Raw genomic sequence first — 24393 nt, forward strand, 5'->3', positions numbered from 1 at the left:
TAAGACTCTTGAGTTGATGAAGATGCCCTTCCATGCCCCGTCCCTCTCCCGCGGCTTCCGTAGCTCTCAGTCCTGCAATCGGATCAGGCAGCGCGCGCACACGGAGAGGGACGGAGGGGGACACCGGACACGACTCCACTTCTCTACGGCAAGTAGTCAGAAATTAGTTCAGTTACTTTCAGTACAGTTTTATTTAATGACTTATTTATTTGTTTTAAACTTTTGGATGCAACAGGACACGCGGCCGTTTAGTGCTCGACTTGTTGACTATCTAGGCTGCCTACCGCACGCGCTGGAATGGACGCGGCCGGCGCGTGCACCTGTTTACAGTTAGCATCTGCTAACTAGTGTTTGGTAGTTTGTTTTCAGTCAGTTTCACTCTAACTTTAAGCAGCATGTTTGAAATAGCTAGCTGCACACATGAGCAGTTATTCCACAGCAGAAAAAAGGGGCGTGTTGAATGAACAAAATATTAAATTAAACTTATAAAAGTGTTTATTTGTGTCCAGCTGGATTAATATAACCACTAAGGATAGGTGTTTATCCACTGTGGGGTTTTTTCCTCTGTCCAGGTTACAGGTGTTTAACAGGTTGAGAAGTGAACAGATTATGTTAATATAAAATATTCATATAAACATTTTAAACAGTATATAGTAATATAGTAATAGTAAATGAGAAGTAACAGGAGACCTCTGCTGTAAAGTTTGGAATAATTTTTATATTTCTGGAAGTCCTGAGTTTTTAACGTAATAATGACTAGAGATGCACCGATGCTAAAATTTCTCAGTCGATACCGATAACCGATTATTCAGAGTGATATCTGCCAATAACCGATACCGATAGTTCTGCCTTTTAAGCCTTTTAAATTAATAATAATTAATTCCACAATTCTGAAGGAAATGCAAATAAAAACTTTATTCTCTCCATTTCAACAAGTTGTTTCACAGTAAGTGGTCTCATAAACAGAAAACACATTACTCAAATTAACATTAACACATGAACTCAATTCTGAAGATTAAAGTAAGATTTCTTAACTTATTAAATGTTATTAATTCATATTAACATTGACTGAAGTCTAAAAAGCCTCCTGTTAGTCTCAAATTCACTCACCACAAACAAAAGCATTTCTACTTCATCACTGAACATCAAACTGGTAATATATAATATCAACTTTCTTTTTATATATTAAAATTAACTGGATATGAAAAATACTGCTCTACAAATATATTTTTCTGTGCAAAATGTATACTTTTTTGTCAACTCATCTTCATTTAAATCTTTCATCAGTGTACTGCCCCTTTAATTCAGCGCGAGCAACTCGAAACTCCCGCTTCACTGCTGCTCACTTCCGGTGTAAAATTTTAGCAGTGCAGAGATTACAGACTGCAGTTTTGTCACCATTCCACACAAGAGACATCATCTTTACACACAGCACGAAATCGATGTGTTTTCCCGCCCTCTTTTGATTGACAGGATATAATCAGCCCTGATCATCGGATGTTTTGAAACTATGGTCGATAGCCGATTAGCATGAAAAATTGTCTTTATCGGCTGATACGTCGATGCATCTCTAATAATTACTAATTTTTATCCAATTTTTCAATGACCTTTTTACTCGGTGTACAATTTGTCTTTGGGTAGTTATCTCTCTCTCTCTCTCTCTCGCTCTCTCTCTCTCTCTATTACTTATTTATGTTATATTTTATGACTAAGTTAGTATTTGAATTTACTGTAACTCTTGAAGACAAGGCTTGGATGTTTCTTTTCCATTTCTTTTTATATAGTAAACCACAGGAATGCATCTATCCCACTTTTCTCCCTTATTTTGAGTATGATATATATATATATATATATATATATATATATATATATATATATATATATACAATATATAAAGATAAGTAAGAAAAATGAAAATAATACACAATGTGCGATGCAGGCCTATGTGGATTATTTTCCTATAACAGCACATCCCAAAGTTTTTTATTCCTCTTATACCACAGCAATATGTTAACGATTGCATTTTTTAATTTAGGATGCTATTATATGTCATGTTTTAAAAAATAAATAAATAAATAAAATAAATATATATATAATTACACAGTGTTATGGAACATCTGTGGGGCAAGTTCCAATTATCACCTGTATAGCAGCAGATTTCTTTTTGTTGTTGTTCACAGTTACCAAGCAGGGAGGGTGAAGGTTATCATGATGCCACTGCTTCAGGATATTTGCAAACTGCTGCTCATGCTATATCAAAGGGCAGCTGGATACACTTGGAGACAGACTCTCTGTCTGCCCTCTTCTGCATACATGAGCTTACAGATGTCTGCAATTGGCCAGTGTTGCCCTAATCAACAAAGGGGAGAGAGTAGGACATCCCTCCTACACAGAGAGCTCGGCCAGTGATGGCTGTGGTATCATCCAACTTCAGACTATCGATAGGGTGAATGCTCTTTTGTTGCTAAATCACAGGTTTATTCTTGTTCTAATATGTTTACATTTATATAGTAACAACTCATTCCTAGGGACATGTTTGGTGGATGCTCAACATAATCTACATCTAAATCTAATAGTAATAGTAATCTAAGTACATTCTAAAAACAGAAAAAGTATGATTTTTTTAAATTGATCTGGGAATGCTTTCTGTAAGGAGACGTTTATTTAACATTCATGGAACAAGTCTTCAGTGTCAGCACTTTTTTGTCAGATGTAAAGCAGTGAGGGAAGCGGTAGCTCAGTGGTTAATTATCAGGAGGTTGGGAGTTCACATCCTAACACTGCCAAGCTGCCACTGCTGGGCCATTGAGCAAGGCCCTTAACCCTCAACTGCTCAGTTGTATACTGTAAATGAGATAAATGTAAGTTGCTCTGGATAAAGGTGTCTGCCACGTAATGCTTACTTAATGTCAATATTATGCCTCTAGCTCTCTATTGAGAGTTTTAAATTATAATCAATATTTGCAATAATTTCTGCAAGTAATATGCTCCTTGGTTAGTATTTAAAGAGAAAAAACAGTGCATTCAGGACATCCTTCAGTGTCATCAAACGTCAAAACTATAACACAATTATTACAATAATTACAATTATTGTGTTTGTCATTTACTGTATTTGGATGGCACAGTGAACAGAGACACGTATTCTATTTTTAAAAAATTTCTAATTCCGATATGTACTTACTGTTCTCCTCTCAGTAGCTGACTCTCTATAATCACACTGTTGGCATTATTATAGGAACTCGATTACAGAACCGTCAAGCATTACTTCAAATTCTTCCAGTGACAAAGAGCCCTAAATTTAGCTACTCAATAGAGGTCTCCTAAATTAGGCAGGGTGGACAGGCAGGCCTGAAATGATTATCTCTCTCCTCCATATCCATGTCGAAAGCCTGTGGCAGCACACCAGCTCCATCTTATCTGCATGGTAGGAGGAGAGTGTAGAACTGACATTGTTCAGAGGCTTCCTTATGAGGAATTTCTTCAGACGCATTATAGCACCTGAATGAGGCAGGAAAACACACTTGCTTACATACTAGCTTTATGGTAATATTTAGAGCACACAAATACCAACATTCATTCACTGTAAGAATGTGGGGAAGTTGAGATAGATTTTATTATAAACAGCAGCAGGACAGAAGACAGAAGGGTTTAGATAAGGAACAAATTCGGGCAGAAGGGTTTGTAGATAGGTCCAGCATTCAGTGACCTAATGTCTAACATTTCAGTAAAATCACTAGTGAAACTTTAGACTCTGATTTACTGAAGATGTGTGTGTGTGTGTGTGTGTGTGAGAACAAAGGCAAACTTGATAACACCTGCAAAAACCCTTCAAGCAGTTTATTTACTAGAAGGGTCTATTGTATAGAGAATTGTGTCTTTCATATGAGTATGAATTTGCAATTTGGGGCGGAGTCAATGCAGGTCGATTCATTTAGCACCCACAATGTGATTTACTAAGCCTGACAGTAAGTTTGTGTGCGCAAATTAATACAACCACAAAGCAAGTATTATGGGCTATCTACAGTTTTTTCCCCCCTGTAGGACCATTCAGTAAGAGTTAATAATAGTGCTACAAAATTCTTAGTGGTAAAAAAGATTGGTTGTTTATTAGATATTCACACATTCACATATTCACACATCCACACTTCAAACACAGATATTCCCACATTCACGCTTCTGATGCTGACGGCTAGAAATGAAAAATATAACTAGAAACGGTGAAAAGGGGGATGGAGAATCTAGGAAACCTAGGAAAAACTCCCTGACCTGTTCTTTAAGAGTGAATCTTAGTAAATCATGGCATTCATGTATTATTAGTTTAATTATTATAACTGGTGATGCTAGTTTAAGGCATGTTTTATGAATGGCTGAATTGGATCGGATATACAACATATGCCTACATACATCTGTCTCTACTGATGTAACGTGAAGTGGTTCATCAAAAAATTGCTTCTTTGTAGTTAAAAGAAAAAAATAGTCATTAAATTACTAACATCAGTTATTTTAACAAAACCTTTTTGGCAGAACTATATTTCTATCACAGTAGTATTAGGTACTTGGACAATTCCATTGTTATAGGTGGCATTTTAACTCGTGTTGAATTGAAAAGTGTGTCACCGCCTGTATAGGCTTAGCATCAGTGAGCCTGTTTGAGACTGTGTTTTTGAGGCATAGCTTGTCATTTGACCTTTTAAACAGAATACAGAGCAATATTTAAAAATTAAATATTCAGTTGCATGTTACAGATATGCATGTATAAATGGTGGATATGGAATTACATGGACAGAGATTGTCAAGAGAGGACACATATTACAGTTTCAGAAAATGTCTTAAACATTTGTTTTATAAAATGAACATAAAAAGTGTAGTTTTAAAAACATCTGCTGATAAGGTTGACATTTCCTAATCTAACATAACATGTCTTCATGTCACGATTGGAGGCGGAGACGGATGCAAGTGCAGATTTACTTTTAATTAGTTGCAAACAAAACAAGAACTATGAATATGCATCAAAGACTAAACATAAACGAAAGACGTTAAACACAGAAACATAGACAACAGCAAAGGAAGACAAATGTAAAACAAGGAGTGCAGTGCAAACTGTGGCTATATGAGCACATAGAGTTCATTAACATGACATGATTCAGGTGCAGGTGATCATGTGACTGTGATGCAGTGAGGTGCAGTGGTTGTTGGGAACTGTTGTTCAGAGTTCCTTCTCGGATATGCATGACACTTCATATGCGTTGTATAGATAACTGAAATAGGAATCAAGTACAGTGCTGTGAAAAAGTGATTTCTTCGGTTTTTGTGTATATCTCATACTAAATAGATTTAGATGTTCAAACAAATTACAAGATAAAAAAACAAAGGCAATCTGAATAAACACACAATACAGTTTTTCTATATTTATTTTATTAAAGGAAAAAAGTTATCCAACACCTGTCACCAATGTGAAAAACTAACTGCCCCCTTAAACTTAAAATCTGGTTGTGCCACCTTTAGCAGCAATAACTGCAACCAAACGCTTCCAATAACTGGAGATCAGTCTTTTATTAACTTCTTGGACTAGGACTTACTCCTAGGCTTTGGATCATTGTCTTGCTGCATAATCCAGTTGCGCTTGAGTTTCAACTTACGGACTGAAGACCAGACATGTTTCCCTCAATTATTGCCAGTTGTCCAGACCGTGAAACAGCAAAGCATCCCCACATCATCACACTTCCACCACCATGCTTGACTGTAAGTATGATCTTTTTGTGGAATACTGTGCTTAGTTTTGTCTTCCAAACAGTTCCACTTTCGACTCATCAATCCACAGAACATTCTCCCAAAAGGTTTGAAGATCATCAAGGTGTGTTTTGGCAAAATTCAGTCAAGCCTTAATGTTCTCTAGGTTAGCAGTGGTTTTCATCTCACCACTCTCCCATGAATGCTATTTTTGCCCAGTGTCTTTCTGATAGTGGAGTCATGAACAGTGATCTTTATTGATGCAAGAGAGGCCAGCTGAACCCAAATATGAATGCAGTTTCATAGATTTGGGGAATTAGTAACTACAGGGAAAATACATTTTCACACAGGCCCAGTTGGTATTGGATAACTTTTTTGCTTTAATAAATAACTTTTATCATTTAAAAACTATATTTTACTCAGGTTCCCTTTGTTTTATCTTAGATTTCGTTTTTAATTTCTGGAACAATTTAGCATGAGATATACACAAAAACAGAAGAAATCAGGATGGGGGCAAATACTTTTTCACTGCACTGTATATGCTTAAAAAAATCTAATTATTTTCTGAAAAAAATCAGTACTGTAGGCAGTAGTCTTAAGTTGGCAATTTAAAAAGGATTTCTTGCTGTCTTAAATTTTTTTTCTAAGGCTGACATTTGCCCAGTTACATAACTTCATTACTAGAAGTAGACGATATGATAGTGATATCAATAATATGATTAATTACATCACAATACAATTTCTAAAAATATCTCCATTATGGTGAGTATTTCTATAACACTGACTTTATCACTCACAGCAACAAATATTGGGTGGCTTGTCTTTTGGTTTGCAGTTAAATATTTTTATTTTTGTGATTGCTTAAAAAATCATTTGCTTTTTTGATGTTCCAGCATTTCCAGCACTACATGTTCCATGTAAAAATCATTGTGCTTTTTTGATGTTCCAGCACTTTGTTAGCAGATGCCTTCAAGTCTTATATTATATTTTTGCCTTATTGTCCATGCTGACTATAAGTAATAATGTAGGTTTTGATGCATAATCAAAACCAATCAGCCATAACGTTAAAACCACTGACAAGTGAAGTGAATAACATCGATTATCTCATTGCATTGGCAACTGTCAAGGGGTGGGATATATTAGGTAGCAAGTGAACAGTCAGTTCTCAAAGTTGATGTTTTGGAAGCAGGGAAAAAATGGGCAAGCGCAAGGATCTGAGCGACTTTGACAACGGGACAGATTGTGACAGCTATACGACTGTGTCGGAGCATCTCCAAAACAGCAAGTCTTGTGGGGTGTTCCCGGTATGCAATGGTTAGTACCTACCAAAAGTCGTCCAGGAAAGGACAACTGTTGAACCGGCGACAAGGACATGGGCTCCCAAGGCTCATTGATGCAAGTGGGGAGCGAAGGCTATCCTGTCTAATCAGATCCCACAGAAGAGCTACTGTAGCACAAATTGCTGAAAAAGTTAATGCTGGCTATAGAAAGGAGTCAGAACACACAGGGCATCACAGCTTGCTGCTTATGGGGCTGCGTAGCTGCAGACCACCACCGAAAGTGAAAACAATGGGCACATGAGCATCAGGACTGGACCATGGAGCAATAGAAGAAGGTGATCTGGTCTGATTAATCATGTTTCCTTTAACATCATGTGCTGGGCTGGGCGCGTGTGTGTCCAGTATGGGAAGAATGGTAAACGGTCTGCATTTATATAGCGCTTTTTAACCTTTTAAACCTCTACAAAGTGTTTTACACTGTTTTTCAATCATTCATTCACACACACACTCACACACCAATGACAACTTGGGGTTCAGTGTCTTGCCCAAGGACACTTCAGCATGTGGAGGCATGTGGGCCAGGGATTAAACCACCAAAACCTGTGATTAATTGACAACCTGCTCTACCACCTGAGCCACAGCCGCCCCAAGAAGAAGAAGGCAAGCTTGCAGAGGTGGTATGATGCCCTGGGCAATGTTGTGCTGGGAAACCGTGTGTCCTGGCATTCATGTGGCTGTTACCTTGACATGTACCATCTACTTAAACATTGTTGCAGACCAAGTACACCGTTTCATGGCATCTGTATTCCCTAACGGCAGTGGTCTCTTTCAGCAGGATAATGCTCCTTGCCACACTGCAAAAATCGTTTAGGAAACGGTTTGAGGAACATGACAAAGAGATCAAGGTGTTGACTTGGCCTCCGAATTCCCCAGATCGCAATCTGATCCAGCATCTGTGGGATGTGCTGGACAAACAAGTCCGATCCATGAAGGCCCCACTTCGCAACTTACAGAACTTAAAGGATCTGCTCCTAATGTCTTGGTGAAAGAACCAAAGCACACCTTCAGAGGTCTTGTGGAGTCCTGTTGTGGAGTCGGGTCAGAACTGTTTTCGCCCCCCCATCTCATTACAGTCCTAAGAAACTGTAGTGTTTCTGTTCCCTATACGCCATTATCCTTAATTGTGGTATTTCTGTACCCATCTAATATTGCTAGCTTCCATGTATCTAACCAGTCGGTTTTCTTCATGCATTAGTTATTCTACTATCATCCAGCTTTAAGTAGGACGATGAGAAATTGGTCGATTTGGATGATGGTTGCATTACATGGTCACAATATCAAACATACTGAGTGCTTCAAAATGGCAAGACAGTTATGAACTGATTTAATTCCTACTCACTATGATAAATTGCACATTCTCTTTGCTGGCCACTTTGTAGATCTCTTTGGTTTGGTGAAGCACCTTCGCACTGGGGTCTAGAAATCTCTTTTGGCCTAAGAGGAGGCTATATTAGCCCTATGAATCATGGGAGGCCTGGCATTCTGGGTGTCCCCTTACACACCATATAAGGGGCCCCCTCCCTCCCTTCTACCCCACCGCCCCAATGCCTCTGTGCTATCGGTTTCTGCAGAGAGGCACCTATTCTTAGGCTGTCAGTCCAGCTCATCTGAGCAGGCAAGAATCCTCTTTCTCTAGCTTTCAATTCTTTTCTGTCTCTTGCACTCATTACTTTGTGTTAGAGTTTTGGTTGGGCCTGTATTGTTTGTTGTATTATCGATTTTTGCATTTTTCTTTATCAAGGAAGGGAAAAAAAAAAGTTTTGCTTTGCTCAATTTTTTCCCCTCTCATCTTTATTTTTAACTTTTTGTCTTCTTTCAGAGGCTACTTAGAACCTTCCCGATCTTCACCTCCATTTTCCCCAACTGTTTGGAGGCAGAAGTACAAACCCAATAATACAGCTATTTTTTTGAACCATGAGCACTTATACTGTGACACTTGCTGGACCTGCGCCATGGGGCTTCCGCTTGCAAGGAGGCAAGGACTTCAACATGCCTCTCACCATTTCACGGGTAAGAAAGTCCAAAATCAAGTACCTCAAGTCCACTTCATACTTTACCGATCGTTTAGAATCCACTTGCATCGAGAAACAGGTCCCATTCAGGTCCCACATCAGCGTGTGTGGCCTGAATGAGAGAGAATGAATGAATGAAAGAGTACGCGTCTTTATTTACTCTATAATATACTGTAGGAAGAACAACATTCAGGTGCCAATGCAAGATGCTCAGGATGCTCTGAATTCAGTGTGGGTGCTGATTTATAATTTGAGATTATGCAGATGACCATTTCTGTCAGAAAGTTTGGGGACTTGATGGTTTCTATTTATCTGCTTCTATTATGTGAAGAAGGCTCATCTCAAAACAATGATCTTTTTTGTGGTTGTTTACTTTTGGCATCTTATTAGACAGAAATGGCATTTCAGTGTTAAGAGGCTTGTGTTCTCATTGAGTTTATTATTGTGAAATCCAAACTCTTGTATAATTAGTAAGGATAAAACATCAACAGGACATGACATTAGAGGAAAGTAATTAATGATGGGGTGGTGTGATGCCCTGAAGTTGATTATTTTCCTTGAAGTTGAAGTGTTTTATTCCTCTTATACCACAGCAATTGATCAGTGCTGACTATTTCTTGTACTTATTACATGTCATACTATTCATTCATTTATATTTACATTTAAAATTGCAAAACAAGTTAGTTACCATTACCAGCTATAAATAGGTGTACCCTTACTACCCTTACTTTTTCTTTCTTTTGACGCTAAGAAGCTTGTCACGTTACTGAGAAATTGTGAAGCGCAAAGTGCTCTGTCCTGAATTCTTGAAATCTTGATGTTTTTAAGTTAGAAGCGTTAGTTTTAACGTCTAACTTAACCATATAAACGTTTACACAGTTTTTAAAAATATATTTACATGGATCATTCAACATACAAGTTCCTGTGTAGAATAGGAACAATCACATATTAGAACGAATACAACCCTTTAGCCATCAGTATTGTCAGTGTTATTGTTAGAGAGAATTAATCAACACCTTCTGACCAATCAGATTGAGAATGTGATATAAAGTACTATAATAGATATGCGGGTATTTTAGGGTATCTGCACTCAGTAGTAGTTCCTCTTTCTATATCGGGATGGACACATTTGTGCGTGCGTGCATGTGTGTGTGTGCGCCTATCGACAAATCTTTGTGAGCTAAAGTTCTGGACATTCCTATTCTCGGCTCTGCGGTGAGGAAAAGTTCACGACTCAATTGTCATTCTGGCTTGAAAGGCTCCTGAAAAAATAGCCGTGTGTAAAGGGATAAGGGGGGCAAACAGTAGCAGTAGGATACGAGCTGAATGACGCTGATCCTCTCCCATTCTGTCACCACTCCTCACATGCTTTGTGGTCAGGAACAATGCGTGTCCACTCATTTTCCTGGTTAACATCACTCCTCTGACGTTAACCCCCTTTTGTGGTCCGTCACTGAAAATGACTGTGCTCAGTGGAAAGACAATGCCGTATCCATGATACATTAGTGCGTGGGTACAGTATTCTGCTTTTCCAGTGAACATAGTCGGACGCACTGATTGTCTGTCTTGTTTTAGGAGGATTCCTCAGTTTGGATAGTATTTGAGTGTGGTGTTTAAATTCGGATGTGTGAGTCAGTCGTGAAGGCTTTCCCCCTGCAGTAAAGGCCCAGCAGCAGAAGGCCTAGTCAGTCACTGCAGTGACAGCTGAGACGCAAAGCTTCACTCTCTGCAAAGGGGTTCGGTGGCATTCTGCTAAAAATAGCCTTAAATAATGACAATTTCAACTACACACTTGGGGGCATGGAGGTACTACTGCTAAGTGCCAGGTGTGTGTGATAGTGACTGTGTTTGCACATTTGTCTTTGTGTTCTTTGGGATATTTTGTAATTGGTGCACTATAATACAAAACATGTTTTATTATGAATGTGACAGTTAAAATGATGAAATATGCTCCTGATTCTCATGCACTGGGTCAAGCTTGATTCTAACCAATGGAAAATAGGATGAGTTATGGTTGCTTCTGGATTCTTCTACTCTCATTGTGCTCTAAATATATTTCCTTTGTTTCAATTCCCTACCAATTACAAAGTGCAGTTAAGGTATGCTGTACCTACTAGGGTGCAATAATTTAGATACTAATCCTAAGCATTCTGGGATTATATTGGTGCAATAAATATTCAACACTATGCTTTTGGACATGACAATATGCAGTGCACTATATTTACATTGTGTGCTGTTTCAGACACACCGTTTTTTTTCCTCGAAGCAAATGTCATTTTTGTGGTCCAACTGAAATTTCGTATACATTTTTTATTATAATTTTATTCTAGTATGAATGTGTAGCAAGAGAACTGCTGAGTAGCACTGGCTACTGTGACATTCTCCCGAGTGGTACTTGTATTCGTAAAACAATTTAAGTGGATTCTTATTTTCCTGTTTAATTAAAATTACATACTACCACTCCCAGAGCAGATTTACCCATCAATCGCTATCGATTCAAACCATTAATGGTGTTTTCCCATTTACTTTTCCTAGTCGCTAATTAAAATTTTTTTAGCATTTGGCATTTATAAAAGCCTGGTTTTGGAAATAAAGATTTAGTTGAGGTTTTATGGCCAAGGGCGGTATAAAAAACTAAACAGATGGCGCTTAGGACGCATTAGATTGCAGCTCTTATAATCGAATACAGCAGATGACGGATATAAATACACTTCTGTGTGAAGTTTAGATGAAGTGAAAAAAACTACTGAAGGAGGCCAGATGGATTTGGTATACAGCACTCTTATTCAGTAGGCATTCTGGATGAAATGCTGAAAGACGTGTGAACGTGCGTCAGAGATCTATGTGGAAGTGAAGATATTTTGTAAATAAAGACTTTAATTGAGTTTTTTTGTGCACACAAATCATTCGCATCGCTTTGTAAAATAGGAATTAAATCATTGGAGTCACATGGATAACTTTTACGATGCCTATATGAACTTTTTGGAGCTTGAAAGTTTTGGTTACATGGACTATAAATGGAGAGACAGAAATTTCCCAGATTTCATAAAAAAAACTCTTCATTTGTGTTCTGAAGATGAACGAAAGTCATGGTTTTGGAATGACATGAGGGGAGTAATTGATTACGGAATTTTCATTTTTGGGTGAACTATCACTTTAACCCTTTTGTAATTCTTGCATTTCATTGAGTTTGTGGTTTATAAACTGATTTTATGTTTGGGTAAAAACATAACATTGTTAAGTTTGATTTTACAGTTGCAATCAAAACTTTTTAACCCCCATTGCAAATCAGGTTTATTGTCAAAATATACAGATTTTCAGCTGTTTGCAATGAACAAATCAAATAAAAGCAATTGAAATAGTTCAATAATACAACGAATGCTTCAAGTGGTTTCTCCAAATTCAACAGTAAATGTAACTAATAATGACTTCTCCAGTTTCAAAATTATTCGACCCCCTAAGGGCTTAATTGGTTGCACCTGGTGTGCTTGAGCTGGAACACATGAAATACCTGAACTGGCTAGGGGTAGAAAACATATGAAATACCTGGACGGGGCAGAAAAAGGAAGCTATCAACGGCTGCAACCAGATTTCTGAGAAGGCAGGTTGTGAAAAACCTTCGAGTGAATGCAAAAGACCTGCAGCAAGACTTTGTGGCAATTGGCACTGAGGCTTCAGTGAGCACAGTAAGACACGTACTAAACGCAGAAGGTTTCCATGCCAGAACTCCAAGACATACACCACTACTGTCCCAAAAGCACAAGAATAGTCGGCTCAAAATCATATAAATAAGCCACAGAAGTTTGGGGATTCTGTTCTGTGGAGCGATGAAACAAAACTGGAACTTTTCAGCACGACGGATCAGCGGTATGTCTGGAGAAAGAAAGAATGAAGATCGAACACTCTGTCCACAGTCAATCATGGTGGTGGCTCGGTGATGCTCTGGGGCTACTTTGCATACTCTGGCACTGGAAACCTGCAGCGTGTGGAAGGCAAGATGGATTCAATGAAGTATCAGGAAATCCTAGGAGGAAACGTCATGCCGCCTGTGAGGAAGCTTCAGCTTGGGCGTCATTGGACTTTCCAACAGGAGAATGATCCCAAGCATACCTCAAATTTCTCCAAGGCTTGGTTGCAGAAGTCGTCCTGGAAGATTCTACAGGGTCATCACAGTCACCTGACTTGAACCCCATACAAAATCTCTGGTGGGATTTGAAGAAGACGGTTGCAGCACACAAACCCAAGAATATTCCTGAAGTGGAGGCCATTGCTCATGAGGAATGTGATAAGATTCCTCAGGAACGCTGCCAGAAGCTCTGCATCTCATTTGCAGCAGGTCATAACAGCACAAGGGTGCTCTACTAAATACTAAAGATGCTTGCTATGAAGGGGTTGAATAATTTTTAAACTGGAGAGATCATTAAAAGTTGTATTTTCAGTTGAATTTGGGGAAACCACTTGAAATATTTGTTCTGTTGAACTATTTCAATTGCTTTTGTTTGATTTGTTCATTGCAAACAATCTGTAAATTTTGACAATAAACCTGATTTGCAATGGGTTTTAAATAATTTTGATTGCAACTATATTTGCAGGCGAAAATATTTTGATATTGAGGTTGATATTGAGGTTGAGGCATTTGAGAACCAAGTTTATTCTTGTCTGACCTAATTATATCAAAATTAATCAAGTAACAATGCTACAAAAAAGTTTCAGTATAGTTTCCCCAGAAACATATTGTGTTTTGCAATGTAAGTTCCTTTGAGCCGCACACTAGTTTTTAGCATAATGGAGATATCTCTTCAATCAGTGGTATAAACGGGCACTGTAATTACACTGTAAGTGATCTTAGACTGCATTCTAGCCAGTGGCCACCTGGTCATTAGTGATCATTACTGCAGTGTGGCTCCAAAATGTGATTTAGCTCGCTGAATTGTAGGCTTTGTATTTCCTGATATTTTGTAGCCAAGCCCTGTGACATTTGATCCAATTGGACAGTGGCATTAGAAATGTGTCCTTCTGTCATCGGGTAGTAGACTGAAATGTCAAACATCGCATTCACGTTTTATGATTTACAACATCTGCAATGCTTTACTATCTATGTTCTGCACAAGATTTACAATTATACATGAATAGGTGTGTGTGTGTGTGTGTGTGTGTGTGTGTGTGTAGCCATATTTTTTTCCCTTTATTTATTTCCTTATAGAGACCATAAAGTTCCCATAATTTTGGGAATATGTGATAGTTGTGTCCTTGTGGGAAATTTGGCTGGCCCAAACTTTTATTTAGAACAAAAAACTGAAAGAATAATAATAATAAGAAGCCTTTATTTATCACATATACATTACAGCACAGTTAAATTCTTTTCTTTGCATATCCCAGGAAGCTGGGGTCAGAACGCAGGGTCAGCCATGATACAGCACCCCTGAAGCAGATAGGGTTACTCAAGGGCCCAACAGTGACAGCTTGGCAGTGCTGGGGCTTGACCCCCTAACCTTCTGATCAGTAACCCAGAGCCTTAAACGTTATCTACAGTATCACGTCATTTGAAAATACCCCACAAAGATAAAATTACAAAAGTGTGTGTGCCTGAGTGCGTGTGTGGTAGGTGACACGTTGGCATGTACGCCCTAATGGTTCTAAAGGTTTTTTTTACCATACCACATACCATTCCACCAGCTTCTTAGCATTAAGATATTTTAAACAGGTATTAAAACATGTAACGGTTATACACATGACATTTATTGGACTGAACTTAGGTTTCCAAAAAGAGATGAAGACCAGGTTTTATATACTTGCCTACAGGGAGGCCTGGTGTCTAGGATGAATGAATACTGTGATGAGGCGTTTAGGCTACACTCACATAACCAGGTTGAAGTGATATAAATCTGATTTTCTAATTTAATGTGACACAGAATAGATGTTTCAGGACTGTGTGGACTCAAAAATCAGATCTTTTCAAATCAGATCTGAGACGCTTCCATATGTGGACCTACAATGGCTATTCGATATGTGGCAATGCATCATGAATCAAAATTTGGTGACTTTCTTCTCAACACAAACCAACAATAGAGGACAGCAACAGCAGTGACTGTATTTAGTGGAAGGATGAAGAATTGGTGATTTACTTGATATTTGTGAAATTGATTCGAACAAAGCTGTGGGGAACCAACTGAAACCGAATAGTGTCCAAAACAATTGGCCAAACCAAGAAATTGATGTGTGGATGTGGGGCATTTCAGGGAAAAGGTTCTTTCAAATTAAAAATTTGAAAGACAGTTATGGGTCAGTTATGGTTACAAATGTGAAATCAGATAGGTAGAATGATAGATTGATTGTGGGCTTATTTTCTAGATGTTCAGTGATAGTTTCATTACGTGGAATGCTTTGCTCACACTTCTTCACCCATTCAACCACCTTTTACTAAACTAATGACTTAATTTCTTTACCCATTTGTTTGTTCCATTGTTGTTTAGGTAATATGTTCATCAAAAGATTTTTTACCCTGTTGCATAATCTCCTTTTCTCCCTTGATACACAGTGTGGACTTTTGGAGGCACTAATTCATTGTTCAGGGCTTGAACCTGTGACCTTACTGTTGTTGGTCTAATATCAGTAGCCTCTAATGTTCTCAAAAAGAACCCATACCAAAAACACAACTGGGTTGCTTATTTTACTAGTTGCATCCAAAACCCATTCCAGTCTGGTTCAAAGCTATAAGGCAAAGCTAAGCATGAACATTCTGTGAAGTCTCCATTTGAAGAACCATTTGAGTTGAATTTATAACATATTGTGTTCTGTATTTTATCTTAGCTTTGTAGTTTATGACAGTCTCTTGTTTAGCAGCATAGATTAGTCTCTAGTATAGAAATAATCACCTCTTAACCTGTCCACTTGTAAGCATCCCTCTGCAATGCTAGCTTTAAGCTATGCTGTATATTCTGTGATTCCAGCCATTCCAGACAGTCATTAGATAACATGCTGCTTATGTTAGAGTATCCTAAAGAGACCACCTGCATACCAGCAGCTCCGCAGCCCCTCCCGGCCTGGCCTGTGCCATGAGAGCCAGTAGCTGAGTGTGCTGACAGGCACGGTTGTTTTTAGTACTCTGTTGAAGGTCAGCTCAGCACTATTGGAGAGTTATATATATCAACAGTAAGCTCCCACACCCAGACAAACCAACCTGCTCCATCCTCTCTATGGTGAATATATCATCTGAAAGATTGTTCACCAAATAGTTATTTTATATAGTTGTAAGCTAGACATTATCTTAATGTCTAGCTTAATTTAAAAATGGAAACTGTAATTGTATGTAGGGGTTTTACGGTTTTAAATATTCATGGTATGGTAACCTGGTCTGTATCAATCGACCATTTATAAACACACAAGCTGGCAGTCAAAATAAATTTTTTTTTAAAAATGTGCTGAAAATATTTCTTCTACTTTTTTTGTAATAAAGTCACTTTATACAAAATCCTAAAGGAAACAAAAACACCAAATCCCTTAATTGTTATTCTTTTCTTATTTTTTTTATTATAAAGACTTTATTTAATCTGTAAAAGATTTCAGGTGTTTAAACTTTGAAACGAAGGTTGACCTTCTGCCTTAAAAACGTGAGTAAACTCAACTTGAAGATAACCTTTGTTTCAACTCAAATATTTACGTTTTACAAGTTTTCCACGGCAAGACAATGGATTATTTTAAGTTTACATTTTGAAAACTTATAAACTTGAGTTCAATATAGAAGAAATAAGTTCCCGTAACTTAATGGGGCTATCACGTTTTACAGTGTATTTATTTATTTATTATTTATTTATTTTACATTTTTGGGGGAGTCACAGCTGGACGAGAGAACCAGTGGATTTAATAGCTGCACTAGGTAAAAAAAAAAAATGAACAAAAATGCATTTTAATAAGGATCTTGAGAAAAAAAAAAAAAAAATTAGCAGTGAGATAATTGTCCGATCATAGATCATGATTCACCATGACATTTACAATATTTAAAAAACACTTATAAACCTCCTATTAGAAGAAATGAGCATTTGTCCTAATACATATTTCTACCTCATTCTAAACCATCCATTGGTACTAAGTACACTAGTATCAGATTAAATGTCAGTTATGTGCACTCATTCACATATGTACTGTAGACATGATGTACTGGCATGAACTTAATGTTGATCCAGTAGCTCATATCATTTAATTCCACAATTCAGTCTTAACAACAGGCATTAATAATGTAGTTGCAAATATCAAGAACAGTTTGCCTCACACTCCAACCCTAACCTTTGTCTTCTTAGTTGTCCGTATTTCCTCTCTTTTCCTTTTCTCTCAGTGGCCTACTTTCTCCCTCTCTGCTTTCTTTGGCTCGCAGAGCAGGTCTTTTGTGTGTGTTTGTGAGGGAACAGGAGATTTGTACTTGCGTATCAGCCACCCATTCACTCAGGCATCAACTGGAATGAGCTGAGCGCAGAAAGGTAAAGTGTGAGCCGGTGCTGCTAATCCTTTCCTAGCACTTTCAAAGCCTTTGTTGTGACATGCTACTTTAGTTTTCCTCAACCTGTTAGTTTTGCTAAATCAGATAGAAAGGAGAACTGTTTGTGCATTCAGAGCAATGAAACAGAAGTGAAATGGCTTGTCTCTAGTTTTAGGTACAAAGCCAGTAGCAGAGAGCACCCAGTTTCCAGTAAATCCATTTATACTACACTACATTAGGCGTTTGCTTTTTTGTTTTTGGGTCCATATTATGAATTAATATAAAGACTAGTGCTCAGTGTGCTCCTGTGTAGTCAAATGAAAGAACTCCAGTATCATACGTAACGCAGCCTGATCTGTGTTAAGGCTCTTTTCACTTAATATTCTGTAAACTGGATTAAAGGGAAATTTAAGCTTTTGAATAGTTTTCTATTTGGTATGATTCGGTTTCACGTAACATGTTTAAATGGAGCTAGGATGAAAAAGTTCTCAGAAAAGTCTTTCATCCATTGGTAGCAAAACTTTTGCAAGGTTTGTCCGGGAAGAAATCACAGGAGCTTGGAGAACATGGATGCTTGTGAACTTTATCAGCCTTTCTTTTATTGTTCAGTTCTGTAATCCAGAATACTGCTGGATTACTCCACTCTGTCCTCATTGGCTCATTTTTCCTACTCGCATGTCACCCGAGACCTCTTACTTGTCAAAAAATCTCCTACACACAACCCATGATACACAGCACGTTTGGTTTACTTTAGGGTTGAATTGTGTTTATAGGCATTGAACCACACTAGGGTTCCCTTGATGGTGGCTCAAGAGTAATTCTCATAAGCGGTCTTGGATTTGGTTTCGGTCCACATTTGAGTGCAACTATGATGAAAATGAAGCACAACAAGGTAGTAAATGTACCAATGTTCAATTCAAACAGAGTAAATACTGAATATGTGAAAGCACCCTTAGATATCACAGTGCTGTTCTGAAGTGCAATAGTCACCTATGTGTCTGAGCAAACCAAACTATTGAATGAACTGTAGGCTGTACCACATGATGAGGTCTTGCATCATGTACCTGCAGAGGTCATCCAGAGGCTTCCAGGAATACTCCTCAAAGATATTGAGTCATTTGCCAGAAGGCTTCCCCGACATCAGCAACACTATCACCACGGTAACCTTTACATAGATGTCAGGAGTCTCAGACTGCTCCAAGAGCCAAGTAGAGATGTCATTTACAATACCGAGTATGAAAGACCTCTATAAAGAAGGTCATGTGGTTAGTCCCAAGGCTGAGCCAGTGAGTTCAACTGTTGCCCTGGGAAAAAAAAAACAACGTAGCCATTGCCACACAGACCTAGCTTAAGAGCTTCCCTGTACAGATCTCTCTCAGCATTTAGGTATTTCTGTCTGTCATTTCACAGCCAAACAGTCCAAAGACAGTTATTCAACTGAATGCACCTGGCTAGGAGTAGGATGCAGTTAATTCTGCCCTCCATTATTTTAGTAAGGTTTATATTGACAGGCCGATATTGGCATATGATACAGTACGAGAGAGCAGTGAGATTTAATTTAGAGCTGGGTAATATGGGGCTGCAAAACGGGGCAAAGCCAGCCAGGACTGTATGTGAAGGTGGTTTTTGAGAAGTCTTCCAGATGAATAGGTTTATGGTGGTTACAGATTTATGCTCTAAATAATATTCTATAGAAAAGGAACAGGAAATACAAATACATGCATATGTTTGACGCACTCAGTGTATCCTATTTGGATTGGATTAGTTTTACATGAAGAGGTGGGGTAATCTAATTATTACCAGGGTATCTCTGAGATTTCAGTTAGTAATTTTTCACAGACTGCACATACACACATCTGGAAAATGCTATATACATCCCACAAGATAAATCCCATCCGAACTGGCATGTGGGTCAAGATACCATTATATTATTTGGGGGAAAAAAGTTTTCGCCATATTTTTTGTGGATTTTTTGGTGTGACAGCCAGGCGTCCATCATGAAGCCCTATGTTTGGAAATCATATCCTTTCCAAAAACTAAGTATTATAATGAAAGGGGATCAGACAGTGTGTTTTAACGTGCATTCAACAGTTCCTATTGTTATAAGTGGAAACAACCTTCACAGTAGGAATCGTATTAGCAGTATTGTATGGAGAAAGTTGTGGCGAGCTAGACCAGGTGAAAACTGATACGTCATTAAGACTGTGAGATGAATATACTACAGAATATCCATGAAGAAAATAAATACTTAAATTACCTTTGTGTTTATCCAGAGGTGCCAGCATCTACAGTTTAGACATAGTATTTACGCGTTTTCACCCACTGCTACAATGATACAGGAAAAACCTGAAAACCTTTTTAAAACATGAATAAAATTCCCCCTGTGGAAGAGCTAATTCACGGAAGGGGAAAAGACATGAGACATGAAAGATATGCATTTACTTCTGGTAGTGGTTACTGTGTCTCAAAGTCAACTTTATCTAGGTAATTTAAACCTGTGAATTTAGGATTAAGGATCCTTAGACTTGTGAGCCAATAGAAATCAAGTGGGTGGGATTGTGGAGTCTTTGAGTGGTAAAAAAAAAAAAAAAAGAAAAAAATGGAGAAGCTGCTTATTATTATTGTAATCTTATTAGAAGCTTACATCAGGCTTTTGCCATTTTTGCTGTCTCATCCACCAAAATATGTAGTGTTTTTTGTGGTAAAATTCTGTTTTTTTGTTCCCCTCTTTGCTTGCTTGGATTTTCTTGATAACAATATTGACACATCTGTATATCTCTGCCATATTGCCTTACACTTCAAGTATATGGCCAGTTGCAAGATGGCTAACAAATTACACATATAGCCTTAGCCTGCATACAAAGTGCAGACATAGTACTTCATCAACCCTTCACCTTCATCTGATTAGCTCCAAAAGTCACTTTGGACAAAATTGTCTGCAAAATGAATAGATGTCAGTCTATAAAATTACACACACACACACACACACACACACACACACACACACACACACACACACAGTAAATATAATCTATTACAGTCTGGTCATAACTCTTTATTGCAATTAATACTACAGATAATGAAGATTTTCCAACCTCTGCCCTTAATACACATAATTAGCTCCCTGGGAGAATGAGTAGACTCAGTTTGGCTGCGGCAGTGTTGTGGTGACAGAAATAACCATCCAAAAAGCCCAATGGATATTACAGATTTAAAGAGAAATGTCAGTAGAGACGCCTGGATCTGAGTGTCCAGTTTATTTATAATAATATGACTTAAGCAGGACAGCATGGTGTTGTTTCATATGCTGTTTTTTTTTGTAATGACAGCAAGGCTTTGTATATTTTTTAAATAATCACATAATCCTCTAATTAGCTGCTATTTTTTCTGGCCCATGTACAGTCCCCTTCGAAAGTATTGAAACGGCAAGGCCAATTCTTTTGTTTTTGCAATACACTGAAGACATTATATGAGACGATGGATAAGAATTTCAGCTTTCATTTCCTGATGTTTAAATCTATGATGTGTTAAACAACTTAGAACATGGCACCTTTGGTGACAGACCGCCCAATTTTTAGGTGTGCAAAAGTATTGGTACAGATTGTCTTTAAGTAAATAACACTTAATATTTGGTTGCATATCCCTTGCTTGCAATTAATGCATCAAGCCGGCGACCCACTGGCATCACAAAATTGTTGCATTATTCTTTTGTGTTGCTTTTCCAGGATTGTGCCACAGCTTCTTTCAGTTATTCTTTGTTTCAGGGGATTTCTTCCTTCATTCTCCTCTTCAGGATGTGAAATGCATGTTCAACTGGATTAAGGTCTGGTGATTGACTTGGTCTGTCAAAACCTTCCACTTTTTCCCCTGCTGAAGTCCTTTGTTTTGTTGGCCGTGTGATTTGGGTCATCGTCTTGTCTGTATGATGAAGTTCCTCCCAATTAGATTGGATGCATTTGTCTTTAAATTGGCAGACAGAATGTTCCTGTAAACTTCTGAATTCATTCTGCTGCTACCATCATGAGTTACTTCTTCAGTAAAGATTAGTGAGACTGTTCCAGAAGCAGCCATGCAAGCCCAAGCCAAGACACTACCTCCAAGTTAATCTTAGTTCCAGAACTTTTGTGGCTCATCCCTGTATTTTTTTTGTGAATTCTAATCTGGCCTTTCAAAGTCTTCTTCAAAAGGTGGATTGTGATACCTTCACCCCTGCCCTGTGGAGGCTGTTGGTGATGTCACTGACTATGTTTTTGGGTTTTTCTTCACAACATCTCACAAAGTCTGTCATTAACTGCTGTTGTTTCCTTGGCCGACCTGTTCCATGTCTGGTTGTTAGTACACCAGTGGTTTCTTTCTTTTTCAGGTCACTCCAAATTTTCCCAACCACAGAATGGCTTGTTTTTCTCCCATAGAAAGCTTTCTGGTCTTCATGCTGGTTTATCCTTTTTAACAACAAATGCAGTCTTCACATGCAAAACCCAGGGCTCAAACCAAGAATAGATATTCGAGCTATTAATTGTTTAAACAATCAAGAAACACCCGTCAGTTGTGTGTTCCAATATTTTTGATCACTTGAAAAAATAGGAGCGTTCAATTGAAAGGTGCCATGTTCTAAGTTGTTTAACACATCAGAGATTTAAATATCAGGAAATGAAAGTTGAAATTCTGATCTATCATCTCATTCATCTTTGGATCTCAAACTCAAATGTTTTCAGTATAGAGCAAAAACAAAAGAACTGACCTTGCCGTTCCAATACTTTCAGAAAGGACTGTACATTGGCAGATCATTTTAAAGGATAACTTTAAAGCTGTTTTTAGGTGATGATATGCAAATATGTTGATCACTGGTCCACCTTCTCTTTCCACAGATCACTCCTGGGAGCAAAGCAGCTTCAGGTAACCTGTCCCAGGGTGACATCATCGTAGCCATCGATGGTGTCAGCACTGAGGGCATGACTCACCTGGAGGCTCAGAACAAGATCAAGAGTGCCAACTACAACCTGGCCCTCACCATGGCGAAGTACAGTGACCTGTGTGTGTGTGTGTGTGTGTGTGTGTGTCTGTGCGTACTTTATAATAGTAAACCTATTAATATTAGGTTTAATAAGTCTATATAATGTATATATAATATAGTATTATAAATACATATACTATAATACTGTAATTCAGATGCTACTATAGTTATTTCTTTTATATAATACATTACATAACATTACATTACCTTATATTTTTAAATATGCACTACGGGTTGCAGCTGTATTTTCACAAGCAGAATTGTAATGATGACAGTAGAGGATATTATTTGAGGTTTTATAGGGGTTAAACGTGGCCATATTGTGGATTGCACCATTCAGGGTATTGCACCCATAAACTTATAAACATCTTTGGATGAGGGATAGAGTTGGCATTTCATATTATGAACCCTAGTCAAATGTGTGATATAGTATTACTGATAACAGTCAGTTTAAATGGCACTTTTAATTATGTTAAGATGTATAATGGTGCCAGTATTTATTTTGTGTGTGTGTGTGTGCGTATGTATATATGTGTGTGTGTATGTATGTATGTATGTATGTATGTATGTAAGTAAGTAAGTGAAGCTTACCTTTCAAAACAATGTTTACAAAGTGCTTTACAGAAGACTTATACAAGAAAATAAAATCAGTATTAAAAATAAACAATAAAAGAAATAAAAGACAGAAAGCAAAAAAGAAATAAAGGGCTAAGCAAATAAAATAGAATAAATAAAACAATACAAATAAAATCAAGTATGGATAATTAACTGGTTAATGTGTCACTGCCACACTTGTTTGACTGACACACTCTCGTCAAGCTGCTGTCAGTGGTGTTTAGCGTGACAGTAAAGGTGATCAGACAGATAGATTAGGAGTTAAGGGTCTGGTGGGTAGAGAGACTTTTGATTTCTAGAAGTTAATGTCATAAATGGTTCGACAAACCAAACCAACCTAGCCAGTACTGGGACTCTTTCATGATGACTGAAATGTTTTGCCTTTCTTCTGCTTTCCCTAACTCCACCCATCATGAAGGATTTAGGGATTACAACAACCACTCATCCTCTCAGTTACCACCAGAACAAAATGAAAAAGGGTAAACTTGTGCCATGTGCTTCACCTTGAACCTGCTACACATTTTTATAAAGCTGCATCAAAATATTTTTTACATTAAATGTTTTTGTCCAGGCATTCTTTATAGTGTTTTCCTTTAGGGTATAACCAGTGGCTGTCGACCCATTTATTTTTAATCCTCTCTACAAATTGCTTACTGAATTTCTGAAAATGAAAACTGATGGTAATCTCACTGACTTTCATGTAACAGATTTCCACTTTCTTTCTCCAACCGTCATTAGCAGGTCTCTCAGATTTGCTGTAAGTGTAGAGAATGTGTTGTTTATCGTAAGATGTATGTATGTGTGTGTGATTGTATTCAGAAGACGTGGTGCAGTGTTTTGCCAGATAAAGGTCACAGATTTTCATTTCTCTCACGTTTCTTTCCAGTCAATTAGCCACGCCTCAGTGTAATGAGACAGATATGATGTGGAGCTATACTAGGAGAAACACTGAGAGAAATTGTGTGGCAGAAACAATCCTGCTTCATCGTGCAGTGTCTTATAATGTTTCTATTTACAATTTATTGGTTTTCTACTCAAGGTATATGCTTGAGAACAAATCACAGCCTACTTTGTGCCTAGTGATTATTTTAGAGTCTGATCCCTCCCATGGTCACTCTGAAAGCAAAATCTTTCATGCTTTTGTGAATCACTGCATTTTAAAGAAACAAAATTGAGTGCTGAGTGCTTCACATGAGTGCCAACACATTA

At 37.9% G+C, this 24393-nt stretch overlaps 1 protein-coding gene across 1 annotated transcript in view; it reads left to right on the top strand.

Annotated features, from left to right (window-relative positions):
- Window positions 1-8692: 8692 nt before the first annotated feature.
- ldb3a (LIM domain binding 3a) overlaps window positions 8693-24393 on the top strand; it is a 51345-nt gene continuing 35644 nt past the window's right edge. Inside the window, exons 1-2 of the mRNA XM_053621438.1 lie at window positions 8693-9080; window positions 22424-22575. Of these exons, the coding sequence (XP_053477413.1) occupies window positions 8985-9080; window positions 22424-22575 (248 nt within the window). The 5' untranslated portion in view covers window positions 8693-8984. The remainder of the gene's footprint in view (window positions 9081-22423; window positions 22576-24393) is intronic.

The sequence above is a fragment of the Ictalurus furcatus genome, chromosome 3 (genome assembly GCF_023375685.1).
Source record: "Ictalurus furcatus strain D&B chromosome 3, Billie_1.0, whole genome shotgun sequence".
NCBI lineage: Eukaryota > Metazoa > Chordata > Actinopteri > Siluriformes > Ictaluridae > Ictalurus > Ictalurus furcatus.